Source organism: Aegilops tauschii, chromosome 3, assembly GCF_002575655.3.
Source record: "Aegilops tauschii subsp. strangulata cultivar AL8/78 chromosome 3, Aet v6.0, whole genome shotgun sequence".
Lineage (NCBI taxonomy): Eukaryota > Viridiplantae > Streptophyta > Magnoliopsida > Poales > Poaceae > Aegilops > Aegilops tauschii.
The window spans coordinates 429,913,845-429,933,158 of record NC_053037.3 but is presented as its reverse complement, the minus strand read 5'-3'; the positions used below and the strand labels follow the sequence as shown (position 1 = coordinate 429,933,158).

At 47.7% G+C, this 19,314-nt stretch overlaps 2 protein-coding genes across 2 annotated transcripts; both read left to right on the top strand.

Annotated features, from left to right (window-relative positions):
* Positions 1-693: 693 nt before the first annotated feature.
* Positions 694-5,926, top strand: LOC109740915 (uncharacterized). The gene is made up of 3 exons (XM_020299976.3): positions 694-1,324; positions 5,058-5,230; positions 5,531-5,926. Exons 1-2 carry the CDS (start codon positions 753-755, stop codon positions 5,227-5,229), a joined length of 744 nt encoding a protein of 247 aa, XP_020155565.1. The 5' UTR covers positions 694-752; the 3' UTR covers position 5,230; positions 5,531-5,926.
* A 10,312-nt stretch (positions 5,927-16,238) lies between these two features.
* Positions 16,239-17,282, top strand: LOC109740896 (protein LURP-one-related 5). Its single transcript, XM_020299952.3, has one exon. The coding sequence runs from the start codon at positions 16,397-16,399 to the stop codon at positions 17,054-17,056; it is 660 nt and encodes a 219-aa protein (XP_020155541.1). The 5' UTR covers positions 16,239-16,396; the 3' UTR covers positions 17,057-17,282.
* Positions 17,283-19,314: the final 2,032 nt, after the last annotated feature.

The following is a 19,314-nucleotide window of genomic DNA, read 5'->3' as shown; positions in this document are numbered from 1 at the left end:
TTTTATTTTTTTGTTTGAATGCATATGGTAAATGAGGTTTCTTAACTTGACCAAAACATTGGGACCGTAACCCTTGTGCTAAGGCGCGATCCCGGTCTCCTTTGTTCTTATTACCTCCTCTTATGTGTTCTCACTTTTGGTATCGAACTTCATGTCGAATGGTTATCATTTGTGGTCGTATGAACGCAAATTATTTCTTTACTTTATTATTACCCTGTATAAGTGCAAATGCTATACCCGGGTTCCTACTAAGATAGTGTTACATGTTTCGGCAAAACGTTGGGACCGGCACCCTCGCGCCAATGCGTGATTCCGATCTAGTAACTATAAGGACTAGAGCGAGTCGAAGAAGTGTGTCATTGATCCTTCCTCATAGGTTTAGGTAAGTCTTCTTGTAGTAGACAATTAAAAAATCGTCATGCTAAGACCTCACATGATCAACACACCAGAGCGTCAATTGTCTTTTAGTATTTTGATCTTCTGATTCTTACTGTATATGTTTTCAGTCTAGGTATGAAAATCAGCTAGGTGCCTCTGATAAACCATTACGATTCGTTTTTGAGCTTAAACCATCACGATTCGTAACTCAAAGGAGAAAACACGGTTAATGAGAAAGACAGCAAACTGTACCACTCGGCCCACATGTCATTGGTAGCCGTATTTTCCTCCGGACGAAAATAATAAACAGACAAACAAACCGCATAATTCCCCATCCGCAGTAACCCCTAAACCCTTCTCTCCGCCTCGCCAGGATGCTCCGCCGCGCCGCCCCCTCCGCCGCCACGGCGCTCCTTCGCCGTGCCCTCTCCAACTCGCCACGGCCACGCTCCTCCGCCGCGGCCACCGCAGTCGCGTCCTCCTCGGCCGTGAACTCCATCCTCCTCCGCTCCCTCAAGGAGCACTACCTCGAGGTCTCCAAAATGACGCCCCCGCCCAAGATCAGCCCGCCCAAGCCCTACACCATCGTCAAGGGCGCCCTGGACCAGACCTCGGGCCCCGTGCTCCGCCGCAGCTACGGCGAGGCCGGCGAGGAGATCTCCATCTCCGTCGCCAGGCTCTCCAACATCATGCCCCCCGGTGCCGACTCTGATTCCGACGGCTCCGACGGCGCAGGCGGGGTGAGCGGGTCAATCAGCCAGCTCTTCCTCCACGTCGACATCTCCAGGCCAGAGAGCAGCAAGTCGCTGCAGTTCCTGTGTGGATTGTACCCTGACGCCGTGGGGATCCACTCCGTCTGCCTTCGGTCGAAGACGTCCGCGTCTGGGGCGGTGGCGGTGGCCGCGGCGACGAAGGGCGGTGGCGAGTACCAGGGTCGCATCTTCCAGTGAGTTATTTCTTCTCAATGCGTGCGAATTTGATTGTTTGTAATTTTGTTAACAGAGGAGCTTGTACGATAAAGTCAGTGCTTCAGTTTTAGTAGGAATCTAATTTGCTGCGCAATATAAAACTGGTTAATAGGTTATTAGGTTGACCAATTTTGGTGCGGCATTGAAATGTGAAATCCATATGAATAATCATGATTTTACTAATTCAGTTGGCAGAGCTGGTGACCTGGTGTCATATGTGTAGAAGCTTTGTTGACAATATCCTTTAGATTGATTCTGTCTGATAGAACTGAGTAAAGCAGATTTTATATGTTAGCTATGACATGACCTGTATTTGTTAACTAATCAATGTAAGACATAGGCTCAAAGATGGTGGTTTCGTTCATAATCGATCGATCATAAATGATGGTAGGAGTTTCAAATTGAAACTTTAATAAGGGCACTAAGAAGTAAGAACATCCTGCAAGTGGTGTGAGGAGATATTTCAGCTGCATATTGCCTGTTGTTTTGTATGAAGTAGCTGTTGTCAATGCGTCATGAGAACTGAAAACATGGATATTTTGTGTCAAAGGAAGAGTTTTAGGTATACCAATGTGCTCAGAACTTGGTACTCATATGGGAATCTTTCATTGCCAAGTCCTTTTGTAGTTAATACTCCGTAGTCACTATCTTTGGAATTTTACATGTTGTGAACAAATGGTGATTTGCTATCCTAGAGATGGTTGGATACTTTGATAAAGAATCTTAGGCCTGTGGCCCTGCAACAATGGCTGTCTGCCTGCAGACATAGGATGATCTTAATGTTGCATGATGATATACTTGGTTAAATTACTGCTATCGTGTCTTGAAGGGAATAGGGGTGTAGAATGCATGTGCCTACTTGGTTCCAATATGCACAATGCTGAAGAAGTTAAAATTGAAATATGTAGTATAAATATCAAGGAACCGCATATGTTGGGACGAAGTTTTAGAAAACTGAATTAGGGGAGAAATCACTTAACCACAACTATTGGGGTGGTCGGTTATAGGAGCCCACTCCAAATCTTGCATTGCAGCTCAGTTGACAGTGACTCTGACCTGCGGGCACACCGGTTCATATCTGATGTGGCAAAATGACCAAGATGATACTGCCTCGTCACACACTGACCTGGAATGGGTTAAACCCAGCCTGGTTGGATCGATGTCTACCAATATATCATCCCGCACCCATCAAGGCAATTTAGGAATGCGGTTGAACTGTTAATTCATCAAATTTCAGACCAAAGCCCTAATACAACAACAACAACAATAACAAAGGCTTTAGTCCCAAACAAGTTGGGGTAGGCTAGAGCTGAAACCCATAAGATCTCACAACCAACCCATGGTTCTGGTACATGGATAGCTAGCTTACCCCTGTCCATGACCAGTTCTTTTGGTGATATTCCAGTCCTTCGGATCTCTCTTTACAGACTCCTCCCATGTCAAGTTTGTTCTACCCCAACCTCTCTTGATATTATCAACACGTTTTAGCCGTCCGCTATGCACTGGAGCTTCTGGAGGTCTGCGCTGAATATGCCCAAACCATCTTAGACGATTTTGGACAAGCTTCTCTTCAATCGGTGCTACCCCAGCTGTGTCACGTATATCATTATTCTGGACCAGATCCTTCTTTGTGTGTCCACACATCCATCCCAACATGCGCATCTCCACTACACCTAACTATTGAACCGCCTTTTAGTTGGCCAACACTCAACGCCATACAACATTGTGGGTCGAATCGCCGTCCTATAGAACCTGCCTTTTAGCTTTTGTGGCACTCTCTTCTCTTGTCACTGAGAAAGCCAAAAAGCTCTGCGCCACTTCATCCGTCCGGCCTTGATTTGATGGCTCACATCTTCGTCAATATCACCATCCTTCTGCAGCATTGACCCTGGATTTCGGAAGGTGTTCTTTTGAGGTACCACCTGCCCATCAAGGCTAACCTCCTCCTGCTTGTGCCTAGTAGTACTGAAACCACACCTCATGTACTTGATTTTAGTTCTGCTAAGCCTAAAACCGATAACAAGGTTTGTCTCCATAGCTCTAACTTTCTATTAACCCTGTCCGACTATCATCGACTAGCACAACATCATCCGCAAAGAGCATACACCATGGGATATCTCCTTGTATATCCCTTGTGACCTCATCCATCACCAAAGCAAAAAGATAATGGCTCAAAGCTAACCCTTGGTGCAGTCCTATTTTCATCAGGAAGTCATCAGTGTTGCCATCACTTGTTCGAACACTTGTCACAACATTATCGTACATGTCCTTGATGAGGGTAATGTACTTTGTTGGGAGTTTGTGTTTCTCCAAGGCCCACCACATGACATTGCGCGGTATCTTGTCATAGGCCTTCTTAAGTCAATGAACACCATATGCAGGTCCTTCTTTTGCTCCATGTATCCCTCCATAAGTTGGTGTACCAAGAAAATGGTTTCCATGGTCGACCTCCAAGGCATGAAACCAAACTGATTTTTGGTCACGCTTGTCATTCTTCTTAAGCGGTGCTCAATGACTCTCTCATAGCTTCATTGTATGGCTCGTCAGCTTAATTCCACTGTAATTAGTACAACTTTGAACATCCCCTTGTTTTTCAAGTTTGGTACTAATATACTCCAGCCATTCTTTTAGCATCTTGTTTGCCTGAAAAACGAGGTTGAAAAGCTTAGTTAGCCCTCAGTGGCCTCAGACTCCTTGCCACCTTTCACCCTTTTTAAAGCCTCCCTGACCTCAGACTCCTGTACCAAAGCCCGTCGCTATGTCTCAGACCAAAGCCCTAATCTCAAATATATATGTACCAGCCAGCATGTGGCAAAGCAGCATTCACTCCGGAAGCATGTTTGATGTAATTTTCGTGAAGTTTAGGGGCATTGCCATGAGGATGGTGGGTGAGGGCGCTGAGTAGCTCAGGAAGCCTCACATTCGAGGCTTCCTGCCACTAACGGGAAAACGAATGGCCTGTGAGATTAAGCTGTTTTTAAGCTTTTGATCAGGGATAGCTTCTGGCTTATTTGGACCTGTAAGCTGGTCTATGAGCTTTTCCAAACCCAGCCTTTTTGTCACTCAGATCTGGCCAGTGGACCCTGTAGGTCGGAATCGTTGTTGACCTAGCTGAAACATATGATTTGGGCTGTAACCATCTGCCCCAAGAGTTATGGTTAAGTGAAACAAATTCCATAAGTTGTGGCTTTTTGAAACCTATGTCCCAATAGTTATGGTTTCTTGATATTTATTCTAATATTAAAGATCATTTACATTGTTCTCCAGTGGTCCAGTCACCTTTGTTTGAATAGGCCCTCTTGAGAGCGGATATCAATGCAGATGGATATCCAAATTGAGTTTCTTGTAAGCACTGATCCTAACCCTTCTGTAATAATCGACGAGTTGTCCTGTGTGCTGCTATTGTTTGCAACTCTGCATAGCTGCTTGGATTGTGGTTGCTTGTTTTCCCTGGTATGCAGAAGCGACGCGATGTTTAATTTTTAATTGCCTGCTGATAGAGTAATTCGGTTTGTACTGGTGCTAGCCTTGTTTGTACTCCCTCTGTAAAGAAATATAAGAGCGTTTAGATTACTACTTTAGTGATCTAAACACTCTTATATTTGTTTACGGAGGGAATACATGATAATACTAACAAAGTAACAGATGCCATGAGTGTTAACTTGCTAGGTTTTATTTATAATTTATCAAAATTTGCTTTTGGGTTGACAGAGAGTTGGATGAGAAGGTGCGCGATGCATTCCATTTTTACATTGAGGCCCGTGGCATAAATGAGAAGCTCTTCCCGTTTCTACAAGCCTGGCTCTATGTGAAGGATCACCGCAACCTGATACGCTGGTTTAAGAGTGTGGGTGCAGTCATCAATGAGCCAAAGCCGGAGTAAGGTGTGTTACCGTTTTCCTCTGTGCATTGCATCTTGCAATATCTCATCTGCCTCATCTTTGTTGCATTGAAGTTCATCGGAACAAATATTGCTATCACTATAGAGCAGTGTCGAGTGTTGAAACTCAGCATGTGTTCTGTTACGTTATTGGGCTGTTTAAGGTAATATTATGGCTGTTCATGAGAAAAGTAGTGCGAGCATTGTCAGTTGTAATGCTACTACGAGTTATCAGTTTGAAATACAATCACTAGTATGAGCTGGGGTGCCTCATAGTGTTGATGTACAGTTTTATGCTTTTCAGATGACAAGAATGCCTCGCTCAAGATCACCAGTAAGGCGACTGCGGAAGTTGTTGCCTGTTGGTAGAACCCAGAGGATTGAGAGTAGTGCTAGTAGTATAAAGTTGGCTTGGGTACAAGATAGTGCCATCAACTAATATATATTGCCTTGTCTTTAGTTTTGACTGTACCCCTTGGTGTTTTGGAGGATGCATATGATAGTGCCACTGGAGGGCTAAGTTGGATGGGTGTTCATTGCATGTCGTTAGCTTCTGTGATCCGCCGCCGTATCACATCCTGAGGTGGTTGTTAGGTTCTCAATTATTCCACGACCGTGGGTCATACTTCTGCATGGCAATCATGCATCATCCTTTTGCGGAAAGATGCGTACATTTCAGATAAACATTTTTCTTGCTTTCTCCGGCATTGTGTGGGTAGGCTCATCGAATGGTGATGCCGTGGCTTCCAGAAAAGCTATCATCGCCGTAGTACAATCATGCGCCTGTTTTGTTGCCTGAATGGAGCTTTAGTCCTTCGTGTATACCAAGCTAGTAAACATCTGTGACTCTGAGACAACGAAACTGTCGGATGTCTTTCCCGCAGAGAAAAGGAGAAAAAAAGAAACGGTCGGTTGTCTGAGAATATCTCAAGACAGTACTATTATTGTACGTAGATGAGACGCTGTCAACGTAGATGTATGCTCATTCCCATCTGGGTTCTGGGATACGATTAATGTTAGGCTCGCTCCTCGCAGCCAACAGCATTTCTCAGGTCTCGGCGGTTCAGGATCAAAGCTTAATTTCGCTTCCAGGATCAGGGGCGAAGGTTAATTTTGGGAAATGACTCGATGCCTAAGATCACCCAAGCGTGACGTCAGCAGGCTGCATAGAGGATCAGGCCAACCATTCGGCCGCCTACACGCCATGCGCGTGTTTGTTTTAAGTACACGCCAAGGCAAACACACAAACGTCATGGCTGGGAGACAAGCTAGCTCTACTACAAGCACGCACACTGTATCGGCTGCCCCGGTCACTTTCTCCCGTAATGATATGGATATTAGGGAATCAGTGGCATTCCGTTCTTAGCGTGGGACGCCACCGGCTTGACCACGGCGCCAGTGCCAGAACCATGACCAACTAATTGACCATGAGCAGCAGCCTGGCAATGGAGGCCGTCCGTCCACAGAAAAGTTGAAACACGTGGAGTGGTTGTTCACTAAACATAACTACTAGGGCGCCAGATCAGCCCTAGGCCCTAGCTAGATACGGCTGTTCCCAGGGTCACGCACGGCACGAGAGGAGCATAGCATAGCGTAGCATAGCACGGCGACCGGCGAGCGGCCGCCGTGGAACTATCCGGAGCAGGAAGATAACGGGGGCCCCAAGGATCGCGCGCCCATGCCTCGTGTCCATGGCGACGTGGCATGCGAAGCGCGCATGCGTGCGTATAATGGCTGACGTCGCCCAGGATCTAACCTGCCTAATCGAGATAAACTCCGCCGGGGGACATGATCCCGAAAAGTTTGGCCCCGCGCCGATATTTCCATATTTTCCCCATGCCTTGTTCATCATGACACGACGCACGCACATGACGTGACGCGGAAGGCTGACGTGACGCGGAAGGCTGGCTGACGAGGAAAAAGTCCAAAATAAACTCTGAACTCGTAGACCCTAGCTAAATCGAACCCTCAACTCCTAATCCCGGTAATCAGCACTCTCAACTCTCTAATCCCGGTCCAAAATGAACCCTGCAGTCGATTTGGGCAGGAAAACGCTTACGTGGCATAGTCAACCGGGATTCTTCTGTCAGGTGGGCCAGTTGACCGGTGCGCGCGCGGGTGGGATATATCCCGATCCAAATCGAATTGGGGAATTCCTCATCACAGCTAGGGTTAGCCCGGCGGCGGCCAGGGAGAGAGGAGTGGGCGATTGGTGCGGCGGCGCCGGCGGACACTGCGATGTCATGGTCATCAGGCGGTTCTTCTGCTCCTGGATTCCGGCGAGCGTCGGGAAGGAGGGACACGGATGCGAGGTCGCCGGTGCGCTATTGTGAGCAGCCTATGGCGTACGAGCCGGCGAAGTTATGCCACTGCAATCCACGGCGGAAAGCACCGAGATGGATTTCTTGGAGCCGTCAGAACCCGGGGAGGAGGTATTACGCGTGCGTCAATGCAATGGTTAGCCCCGATTTTTCTGCTCATTCTTCTGTTCTTCCTCATCCCCTCATTCTGATTTATTTCTTTTGTTCAATTGCGTAGCATGGTGGTTGTGGGTATGTTGAATGGCATGATGATCCGTTGCCAAAGTTTTTTAGTGACTTAATTGGAGATTTGAGAGATGAGGTGTGGAGGTTGAAGGGTGGAGGTACTGTTGCTCGAATTGAAGATGCATTTGCAGCTGTGGCTATGAGTGAGGATGAAGCAGGAGGTGAAATGCTGGCTATGTCTCTGCAAGAGCAGTTGAGGTTGAAGAATGAAGAAATAGATGCAATGAAGAGCAAGTATATGAATGTGATATTTGTCCTGATTGTCTTTGTGCTTGGTTTAGTGCTAGGGAAATTTGTAGTGAACTGAATGTCAAGTTGCTGTGATCTCACAAGTGTATGCATGTGCAATGTATGGATCTTGTATGCAATGCAATTATTTGTCATTCCAATTATCTGTATGGATCATTCCAATTATCTGTCCAGTTGTGGAACTCTGTTTGAAATGCAATGTATGGAATGAAATTTGTGATCTGGCAGTCAATTGCAACCAAGTTATATATTACTTCTCTGATCATTGGAATGTACACAATATAAGATAGCATTTGCATTTGCTGCCAATTGTAATAAGAAAATTATAGCAAATATCATTTACCCTGAGCATTTGCAAACAACATCATAAGAAAATTGTAGCAAATATCTTTGACATTATAAGTAGATAGAATCTGCAACATCAAATCCATGTTTGCAAATAGATTACAAAAGCTAGGACCATAGCCTTAATATGCCTGGCATTGCAAAAGATTTCTGTTGCAACACAACCTTAATGTTTGCAACAAATGAAACTAGGCAAGATTACACATTGCCACTAGCAGTAAAGTACTTGAAGCTAGGAATAGATGATGCAGGAGCTCTTTTTCTCTTATAGCCAGTAGATGGCCCAGGTTGTGCACTTGCTTGGCCAGTGGCTGGTGCAGATGCTCTTCCTGGGGCAGTGGCTGCTGCAGATGCTCTTGCTTGGCCAGTGGCTGGTGTAGAGGCTCTTGCTTGGGCAGTAGTTGTTGCAAAAGTTCTTGCTGGGGCAGTAGCTGCTGCAAATGCTGTTGTTGGGCCAGTAGCAGGTGCACTAGCTCCGGTTTGCTACATGTCAATATATTTGAAGTGATGTTAACTTAGATAATTTAAATTGCAGAGAACCAACTTAAATCATTTAAATCCAGAGAAATGCATGGAAAAAATAAAACTCACCTTTGCGGTGTCCCTTTTTTTGGTAGTCTTCTTCTTTTTGCCTCTGTATGGGTTTTGCTTGCAACCTGTTTTGTTGTGTCCAGCAGTGCCACACATTGAGCAAATAATTACAGTGCCATGCTTGGTCATATTTTTGCTAGGCTTAGGTTTCTCACTTTCTTCTCTCCTTCTATCATTATTCTTAGGCCTGCGTGGCATGCTATCTGGTATGGTTGCATATGCTGGAGCTTGAGGCCTGGGTTTCTCAGAAACTGGCCACATTTCCTCACCTTCCACAGGCATCAAACAATGTTCATAAATTTTGTTGAAAACATCAACAAAATAGCAAGGGGCAATGAAATCTTCCACTTTTTTTTCCACACTTGTAGATAGCTGTTATTGCATGGGAACAAGGTAGACCTGCTAGCTGGAAGTAGCCACATGAACATGTCCAGATGTCAAGACTCACTGTGTACTGCCTTTTTCTCCCAGTGACAAGTTTCACTTCAAATCCATCTTTGCCATTCCAAAGTACTTCCATGAACTGGGTTCTTGCTATGCTGCTCTTCAATTTCTTGAATGCACTTGGACATATTTTTCCATGGAAGTTCTGACCTTTTTCCCGTTGTTCCTGAATTCTAACCATAACCTTTTTCCTTATTTTTTCTTGCATTGAAATTATTGGATAAAACCTTGCTTCAACAATTGCATGATTGAAGGATTCACACAAATTATTATCAACAGACTCACAATTGGATCCCACTGGAAAAAAAGCCCTTGCCCAGTGCACTGGCTCTGTTCTCATGATGTCTTTTGCACCTTCTGGAGTTTCTTGGGCAAGCTTTGCTTTATAGTAGTTGAAGTCCTGCTTGTTTGCTGCTATGGCAACTGCCCAGAACTTCTTCTGCCACTGATGTTCCCTATGCTTCTTCCTCCAGTTGGCATAGATATGCCTAGCACACATTCTGTGCTCTGCATTTGGCAAATAATCCTTCATTGCATTTATCAGTCCCTTCTGCTGATCTGAAATGAACACCCAGCCAGCTCCATTGTCATTAATCTCAAGATCTTTAATAAGCAGGGCAATGAACCACTTCCATGTATCATTAGTTTCCCTCTCAACAACTGCCCATGCCACTGGATACATTTGATTGTTTGCATCTCTTGCAACAGCACACAATAGCTCTCCTTTGACAGCACCTTTAAAAAAACAACCATCTAAACCAATCACTTTCCTGCAGCCAGCCTTAAATCCCAACTTCAGTGCATTAAAGCAGACATAGAAACTCTGAAATATGTTCTGTTCCATGTTTGTTGGATCCAAACAGACTGCAACAGTGCTTCCAGGATTACTTCTAAGTAGCTCCAGCTGATAATCAAAAACCCTGGTGTATTCATTCTTCATTCCAGCCCTTAACTTGTCCATGACAAGCTTCTTTGCATGCTTGCACTTAGAAGTTGATACATCAGCAAACATGTCCTGAAGAACTGTTGCTTTCATGCTCTCAATTTTCCACATTGGATTAGCTAAAATGAAGTGCTCATATCTTTCAGCAATAACCTTAGCTGTCACAAGTCTGTTCTCCCTGTTTTGTGCACAATGGTGCTCATCATTAAATGTTATGATTTGAAACCTGCTTGTTCTTGAGGTTTTGGCTCCATAAATAAGCCAAGGGCAGCCAGGCCATCCACACTTAGCCCTAACTCTGTTACTCTCTGACTTCAAGAACACAATGCTTTTTTTGGTCACAATCCCATATTTCTTCAATGCTTTCACAAGCTGATTCTTGCTCCTGAATACCATTGTCAATGCAAAGTGTGGAATTTCTGAGTCATTATTGTATCTTGGATACTGGCTCTTCCTCCTCACCATGTGCCCATCAGAATCTTCATCATAAGAATAATCCTCATCAGATGAGTCATAGCCCCACTGTTTCTCCTCTCCCTCTAACTGATCTTCCATATTTGCAATTAAGTCAATAGGAATAGGAGCTGTTGAATCACCTGCAAGCCAACTCTTGGTATCTCTCATCCTCTTCTTAAATTTTCTAGCATGCCTTCTGAGCTCAACAACCTCTGAATTTTCTCCACTGTCCTCACTGTGTGGTATGTACTCTGTATCTTCTTCAGAATCACTAGCTGAAACTGCATTGTTGCTCTCAACATTCACTTGATCTGCTGGATTGTTGCTCTGATCCTTCACTTCCTCTGTCCTCACATTCCTCTGAAAGTTCACTGCATCTGTCCTCAAATTGCTCTGAAAATGCACCGCATCTGGCACTTCATCTGGACTGCATATTTGAGAAAATATCAACTGAGTTCCTGCCACTTCATCAACCTCATTTGCCACTGTGGTTTTGCTTGCCCTAGGATGCTCAAATTGGATGTTGTTCATTTGAGTGAGCACACCATTATCATCTGGTTCTGCAGTAATGACCATGTCAGGTTCTTCAGCTTCATCATCATCCATATCAACATCAACAATCTCATTCTCATAATCACTAGCACTGCTGCTACTCTCACTGTCCTGCTCCCCATGGTATTCCACATAAATATCAGCTACATCTCCAACACAAATGTAGTCTGACATGCTAGCACAACCACTGTCATCAAACAAAAACCTCAAACCATCAGCTAGTTCTTTCCCAGGAACATGAAAATACAACTTCATCGATTCCTTGAACTCCAGATGGTCTTTCAAATGCCCTTGAACTTCAAACAATGACAACTTGTCCCTCTCAATCAATGAAAGTGCTTCATCTCCCCCCCACATAATCCAAAACAGGACCAATGTGGATGAACTGGCCCCCAAAATGAAATCTGACATTCAAAATCTCACTAGGGTCCATGATTGAGCTGCAACAAACAAGAGTATATCACTACATTGTGCTAATCCGAGCAATTGGACTGACAAAAACGAATAGAAAATCGCCAAAAACCCTAACTCTCTAATCGCAGAAAATCCCCAATTTTTCTCTCTGAAACCCTAATAGTAACAGTGCAGTCAGAGCTTCAATTGCAGCCGTAGGAGGAGGAGGAGGTCGGAGACCGTACCTTTGACGTCGCTCGTCGTCAAGCCGTCACGATCGCTGCCGCCGGAGCCGATCACCCGCCCGTCGCCATTGCCGCCGCTCGAGCAGGGGAATTTCAGGGGACGCCGCGAGTGGGGATGGACTGCCCCTTGCGTGGACGCTCTGGGCCTTATGGGCCGGCCCAACTTTTCTCCGCAACGCGGCCAACACCCACCGATCCCAGTTTTGGTTTGCCACCTCATCAATCCCTGTTTGGAAGTGGGCTCAGGGTTCATTTTGGACTGGGATTGGAGAGTTGAGAGTGCTGATTACCGGGATTAGGAGTTGAGGGTTCGATTTAGCTAGGGTCTACGAGTTCAGGGTTTATTTTGGATTTTTTCCGGCTGATGATGATGCAGGGCAGCGCAGTGCCCGGGGAAAAAGATCTTGACACGGACGATGTTTTACGGCCGGATCGGATCAGTGAGCGGGTGGTCTGGTATGGTGTCCGCGTGTAAAGAATACTAGTTAAGTTTCACTTCAAGTTTGGTTAACTGACGCCCGCTCTGTTACTGTTTGACGTTTGAGCAATATCATCACGGTAATGCTATCTAGCTGACGTTCTCTAGAAAGAGGATGAGAAACGAGTTCGCCCCTCGGGAAAAAAAACATTGTTTGCTGGCAGTTTTAGTTACGACGCGATGTGAAACAATGGCATTTTCTACTCCTTTTGCTTATTTTTTTTCTTTTCAGAAACTATAATGCTGTCCTAAAGAAACTGTCAACCTCTACCTAAGTAAAATTGCCATCTAAGGGCATCTCCACCCGTGCCCTCAAGAGCACCACAGGACCACTTTTCTAGCCCCGGCGATAGGAAAATGCTCCACTCGCGCTCCCAAAACCTTGTGTTTTCGTCGGATTTGAGCAAAACTGACACCGGCGAACCCACCCCAAACCCAGCCCACTAGGGGGCAGCTGTGGATGCCGGCGCTATATTCTGCGTGATGTGGCCGACCTGCGGCCACATACCTCCCCCCCGACCTTCTCTCTCCGCATCTGCTTTCTTCTCTCTCCCGTGCGACTTCTCCTCACAGCACCGCTTGCCGCCGCCGAGCTCTCCCACTGGCAACGACGAAGAAAACGCCGCCGCCGTCGAGCATGCGCGGGTGAAGATTCATCGCCCGCAGCTCCGCCGTGCACCCGGCCTCGTCCGGACACCGTCGCAAGGGTGGTAGAGACCGGGGCCGGGAGCAGCGACTGCGTGCGCGGGAGCGGCGGCATGAGTGGCCGTCGACGTCATCGGGAAGCAAGCAAGCACGACCGACGCGCGTGGCACGACCCGCACGGCCCTGGGCTTGCTGCTACCGCCACGCATCCGCTGAATGAGGCGTGCGTGGGGCATGGCTGGGAAAACTCTGTCCCCAACGTAAAAAATCCGCCGGCGCAACCCCAAGGAGCTGAACATTTCCCCCCGAGGGGGCGGGGCAAACGAGTGGAGATGCTCTAAGCATTTCGCAAATGTCATCCACTCCTAGCAAACATTCGCCGGCTAAGAGGACCTATCATTGGATCGCGCTGGTCCAGGCTTTACCGCGTCGTGCTCCGGAGTACGTGATTACCGCGCTTGGTGCGCATGCTTGCTTGCCGTGGACAAAACGGGATATGGCTGAGCTGTAGCATAAACCTGAAAGATCAGTGACGTCAGCTTATCTTTTTTTTTTTTGCGGGGGCGTCAGCTTATCCTTGATCGAGGACGTACGCCGTGCTCGATCCATCGACGCAGGACGGCAAGATCAGCTGCCCCCCGTGCCAAGACTCCCATTTCCCCGAGTTCGGTGTATGTATGGCACGCCGTACATCGAACCGGAAACGTCAACTTGATCGGTCGGCCCTTCTGTTAGGTCCACCCATGTGCACGTACGAGGCGCCCAAGATGTACGCGTCATCACGTTCACGTAGCGTACTCCATTGCCCCATGCGGTGCTCTGTCCGTCTATACGTTTGCTGCGATCCGAGGAAACAATCCGGCGGCGTAATTAACTCTCACGCGCAGTCCGCGCCATACGCCGGACACCGTGGTTGCCGTGCGTTGCGCCAAGTCGTCGTCGGCCTCGCGGCCTAGCCGGCATGGGAATGGGAATTATTGGCTTGCTAGGTGCCTAGGGCTGTGGACGTGGCTGCGCCGGCTAGCTGGGAACGGACCTCGATCGTACTCCTGTCGTACTCGTACGTTCGTCCGGGTTCAGTGTTTGCACCGCCACTTGTTGGGTGTTGGCTAGAGAGTGCCACTTGTGCGCCATCCGTTCGACAGCGCCACCGAGGCGAACATGCGGAAGAAAAACCCGACCCGAAAAACCTAATCTTATGAAAAACTATCCACCTACGCCTTCAAACGATACCAAGAAGCACCATCACGGCAAGGGCGAGCCTTGGAGAGGATAAACCATCTCACCGCCGACGACTAAGGACCAAAACATAATCTAAATACCTCACCCTACCACCATATGTCTGTCTGAAACAAACAGGGTCCCCGCCCCTCTCGTCACTGAAGTGGCGGACAGAGGGAGTGAGAGGCCCGTGATCTCATCGGGGAGGAGCTAGATCACCGCCGCCAGGGGCGGAGCTACGTATAGCTAGCCGGTGTCACTGACACCGGGTGCAATTTGCACTTGCTTAATGTAATCTACTGATTTAATGTGTAGGTCATTAAATTGTTTGACATGTAGACATGTGTTTTTCTATGTGAACACCGGGTAATTTTCAGTCTGGATCCGCCCCTGACCGCCGCTGCCCTAGCTCCTAGGATTTCACGGAAGGGAGACAGGGAGAAAAATGCTTCGTGAGATACAACCTAATATTTTTTTTGAGCATACCTAATATTTTTTGTAGTTATGCCATTTGATTACTATCGTGTGTTGAGCAATTTTCTAGAATACACCCTATAAGACGTATCTCATTTCATATGAGAAATGCCAAGAAGCAATACAAATCGCCATGAGTGGCTACGACGCTACCCCCTCCATTCTAAGTCAATGTTTTGTTCTAAAGTAGACCTTTTCTAGTTGATCAAGTTATAAAAAATACATTAACATTTAGAATATTGAAATTGACTCGTACGATTCCCCTAGTCTGTCTTTATTCCTCCGTTTCGTGAGATTCGCACCATCAAGTTTGGTGGCCATCACCACCGTACATGCTCAATCATCCCCTTAAACCATCTTCCGCCATCAATGACATCTTCGACCCTAATCTGAACCTCTAACTCGTCTCACTTTTGATTCTGCCTTGACTCTACCAACAACATTTGTGTTTGTGACACCGTGCACAGATGCCACTGGCTCAAATTAAATCTTGCCTTGCTTTGACACCGCCATGCCCTCAACGGCTCGATCTCCTGCCTGGTGTCGTGGCGGGCTCCAACTCGTGCTCACCAATATCAAGGAAGATGAGAGAGAGAGAGAGAGAAGAGGAGATTGCTTCCAAGTCCTCAACGACTGCTAGTGATTACAAGTTGTCGCCTGACCGGTGTCATGGTGGGCCACAACTCGTATTCACCGGTACCGAAGAAGATGAGTGAGAGAAGAGGAGATTGTTTCCAACAACAAAAAACCCGATTGTTGGTGAATTCAATTTTAGTTTACACAAAATTAACAAATCTGTTGCAATATGCTAATATATTAATATGTAGGACATCAAATTAGTCTCTTGAGATTTCTTTAGTCATCCTCGCTCTTATTCCTCCGTTTCGTCGGCTCCATACCATCTAGTTTGGTGGCCACCGTCGCTTGTTCAAACAATTCGTTAAACCATCCCCAGTTTACCGATGACTCCTTCGTCTCAAACCCTAATCTAAACCCTGACCCATCTCAAGTTTAAAACTGCCCCGCCCCCACCAACAATGCTAGGCCGGTGTCATTGTTGGCTCCGGCTCAAATTACGTCTTGCCACGCCCTCGGCTCCGCCATGTGCTCAACAGCTTGAGATCCCACCCAGCGCCATGGCGGGATCCGACTCACACTCACCGGCATCAAAGAAGACCAGATTATTTCCAGAAAAAAAAACAATTGTCGGTGAATTCAATTTCAGTCAGCACGAAATTAACAAATCCGTTGCAATATACTCACACTCCTTTATCCACCTTTTTAAGTTGTTCACAAGGCCCGTCCAATGGACCGAGTGCATGCACCTCCGGAAGGACGAAGGCGTTGCGACATCAACACTCTGATCCCCACCACCTTCGAATCTACACCGACCGTTTTCTCACTTCATCCCTACTGAACTGAACGCCAACGCGGAGCGTGCGGTCTCCTTCTATATATCGTGGACCTCGGAGCCTCGAGCTCCCGAACCTTACCAAAGAAAGCAAGCAAGCAACGAGAGCGCGCGCCCCGGCCTTCGAGCACAGGCAGCACGCGACCGCGCAGAGGGAGAGGCAGCAGCAAGACAGCAATGGCGGTCGTGGGCGAGGAGTACTGCGACCTCAAGGAGCGGCTGCTCACGGTGCGCAAGACCTCCCACTTCTCCCCCGGCGACGGCTTCGCGGCCTACGACAACCGCACCGGCGGCCTCGCCTTCCGCGCCGACACCTACGGCCGCGGCCACGGCGGGGGCGCCGCCTCCCCGGGCGAGCTCGCGCTGCTCGGCCCCGCCGGCGAGCCCCTCCTCACCGTGCGCCGCCGCCGCCCGTCCCTGCACCAGCGCTGGGAGGGCTTCCTCGGCGCCCGCGCCGACGGCCAGAAGTCCCTCTTCTCCGCCCGGAGGTCCTCCATTCTCGGCGGCGCCGGGCGCGGCGCCGTCGTCGAGCTCCTCCCTTCCCCCGCCTCCGCGGCCGCCGCCGAGCTCCGCGTCGAGGGCTCCTTCGGACGGCGCTGCTGCCGCGTGGTGGCCAAGGGCGACGACGGGGAGGAGACGGTGGTGGCGGAGATCAGGAGGAAGGTGGACGAGGCGGCGCGGGTGGTGATGGGCAGGGACGTGTTCGTGCTGCGGGTGGGCGCCGGCTTCGACGCGGCCTTCGCCATGGGGATCGTCCTCGTGCTCGATCAGATCGCCGGGGACGAGGCCGACGGCGGCGACGCCGGACAGGATGCCGTCCACGCCAAGATATGGTGACCGGAGAGTCGTTTGTTTCTTGGTTTAGCCGTAGAGAGTTGGTGATCTTATTTTCTCCCAACTTTTCTTCCTCTGTGCTCGTCTCCCTGCCCTCGATCGGCAATGTACAATACGTGCTGGATTTGTTGCTGAAGTCTGTTTTTTGTATCTAGCAACCACCGGTTTAGCAGAGAATTTCTGCTAAGAATAAGATCAGCATCACTTGGAGAAACGGTTTGGGATCTCACGGCTACTGTCCTATCAAATTCTGCATTCCGGTTCCGGTTGCTAGCTTTTGCTCTCTTCTTTTCCAACAATCTGAATTAACTTGCTTTAATCTAGGTAATCTACCTCAGCTGCTTTACTCAAAACACAAGATATCCTTTTCATTTCCAGTCAACAATGCGGAAACTTTGTGTGGTAGTATACTAGCCAAGGAGGAGTAGTTAGTGATGTGAAAGAGTGCAAGTTGTCCAAGAAAATTGGGAGTATCCAAATAATGGAGATAGTCTCTGTGGCGCAGAGATGCAAAGGGAAGTCTGATCGGTTGATTGGCCCCTAGCTTCCCACAAAGATGCTTGACAGCGCGCTGTATGTGCTGTGCTGCGTGCACAGTGCACGCAGAAGCGGCATGATACACGTGGGGATGTAGAAATACCAACGATAAGCACATCACGTACATAATCCAGACATAAAAACTATACTCGATATTGATAAAGATATAGTCCAGCAATAAATCAAGGACAGCGAAATGAATCCGCATTGGCATAGAGAATGACTTTAGCAGATATATAAGATAAGCAACTCAATATATAATACAGTAGTACGTTCTAGTCTACTCCGTAGTCGGTATGGAAATGGAGGAATGCACTGCTTGTTTATGCACACGCAGATATATACGCGTGCATGTTTCTTTTCTGTGCCTTTTGACGTCAGCCGCACGCAGCACACTTGCATGCCCGAATTATTCGCCTCGTTATTTTACGCTTGATCAGGTCCGGCCGTACGTGTAGGCTATGGAAAATAGTAATAAGAGCAAGGGTTTGTATGTTGCGCGCCCTCCTGCCTGCCTGTCACGTTGCATGGGCATATGCTCCTCCATCGATCCCACGCATGCACGCGCGGGAAGATACGGCGATCTCCCTTCCCTTTTGCGCTAGACCGCACATGATAGTGCTGCCGAGCATCCGCTAGCCCTCCCTCCAGCCACAGGAGTCAGCAGACCTACCGGCTACCGCTCGTTGTTGTTTCCAAGTGGTTCTGTTCCCTTTCGTCCGTCGGCCGGTCATCGATCCGGTTGGTGGTGGTCACAGCGCAAGACAGGAGGTGAGGTGATGATCGGATGCCTTGAAACCCAGCATCGGTATCGGTATGTATACATTGGCAGTGGCAGGCAGCCAGGCAGAGGAAGGGACAGGGTCGGCACCGCCGGCATGAGCACTTGCCGGTGGTGTTCCACAGAATCGGGCCCGGCCGCCCGGCACACGTCGCCAACAGCGAGATGTGATCGCTCATCAGGCATGCCTACGTACGGTACGAAATAGTACGACCTACCAAAGTTTCCTGGAGGCGATCATGAGATCATGGAACGCTAGCTAGCTAGCAAAGAGTCGTTGCACGTTTTCATCCCCAAGAAACTCTGGGGAGTGTTCCTTCCTTTCTCGCGAGGCCAACATGGTACCGGCCGGAACAGCCGTTGAGCTAGCAGTGTCGGTCAGTAGTGTGTACACGAGGTATAAATAAATTAATTGTTGCACCAATACAGATACTAATACGCGTTGGTTGGTTATAAACTATAAAGGCGGGTGCATGCTACTGTTGAATTGGTTATCTTCTCCGGCAACTTTTGAGCACGACGGGACAGATGGTCGTGAAAGCATATTATATGTACGATTGCAGGCCACGTGCTTAATATATTATGTGACAAATTGAGTTTTTACCTTTCTGGTTTTACTATCAGTTTGTCTAATTCACATCTAAATGTTTTTTAAGAATGTTACATCTAAACTTCCACAAATATATAATGCAGCAACAAGAAACAAAAAAAAACTAGGACAAAAAAAAAGACCATAAATAGAGTGGACATCAGCTTAGATGTGACATAGTAGATGTGTCCTAGACAGACCCTTTTACTATTATCGGATGGAATATTTGTTGGATTTGTGAACACTTGATGTATGTCGTGCATATGAATACCCGTGGTGACAATGGGGTATTCTATTTATTCATTTGATGTATGTTTTGACACTCAACTCGCGGATTCCCTAGGTGACATTGGG

What these genes read in the sequence shown, in the direction of transcription:
- LOC109740915 (XM_020299976.3), top strand. Translation starts at nt 753, where the DNA reads ATGCTCCGCCGCGCCGCCCCCTCCGCCGCCACGGCGCTCCTTCGCCGT. An exon ending in TACCAGGGTCGCATCTTCCA is followed by an intron (nt 1,325 to 5,057) that starts GTGAGTTATTTC and finishes TTGGGTTGACAG; the next exon opens with AGAGTTGGATGAGAAGGTGC.
- LOC109740896 (XM_020299952.3), top strand. Translation starts at nt 16,397, where the DNA reads ATGGCGGTCGTGGGCGAGGAGTACTGCGACCTCAAGGAGCGGCTGCTC.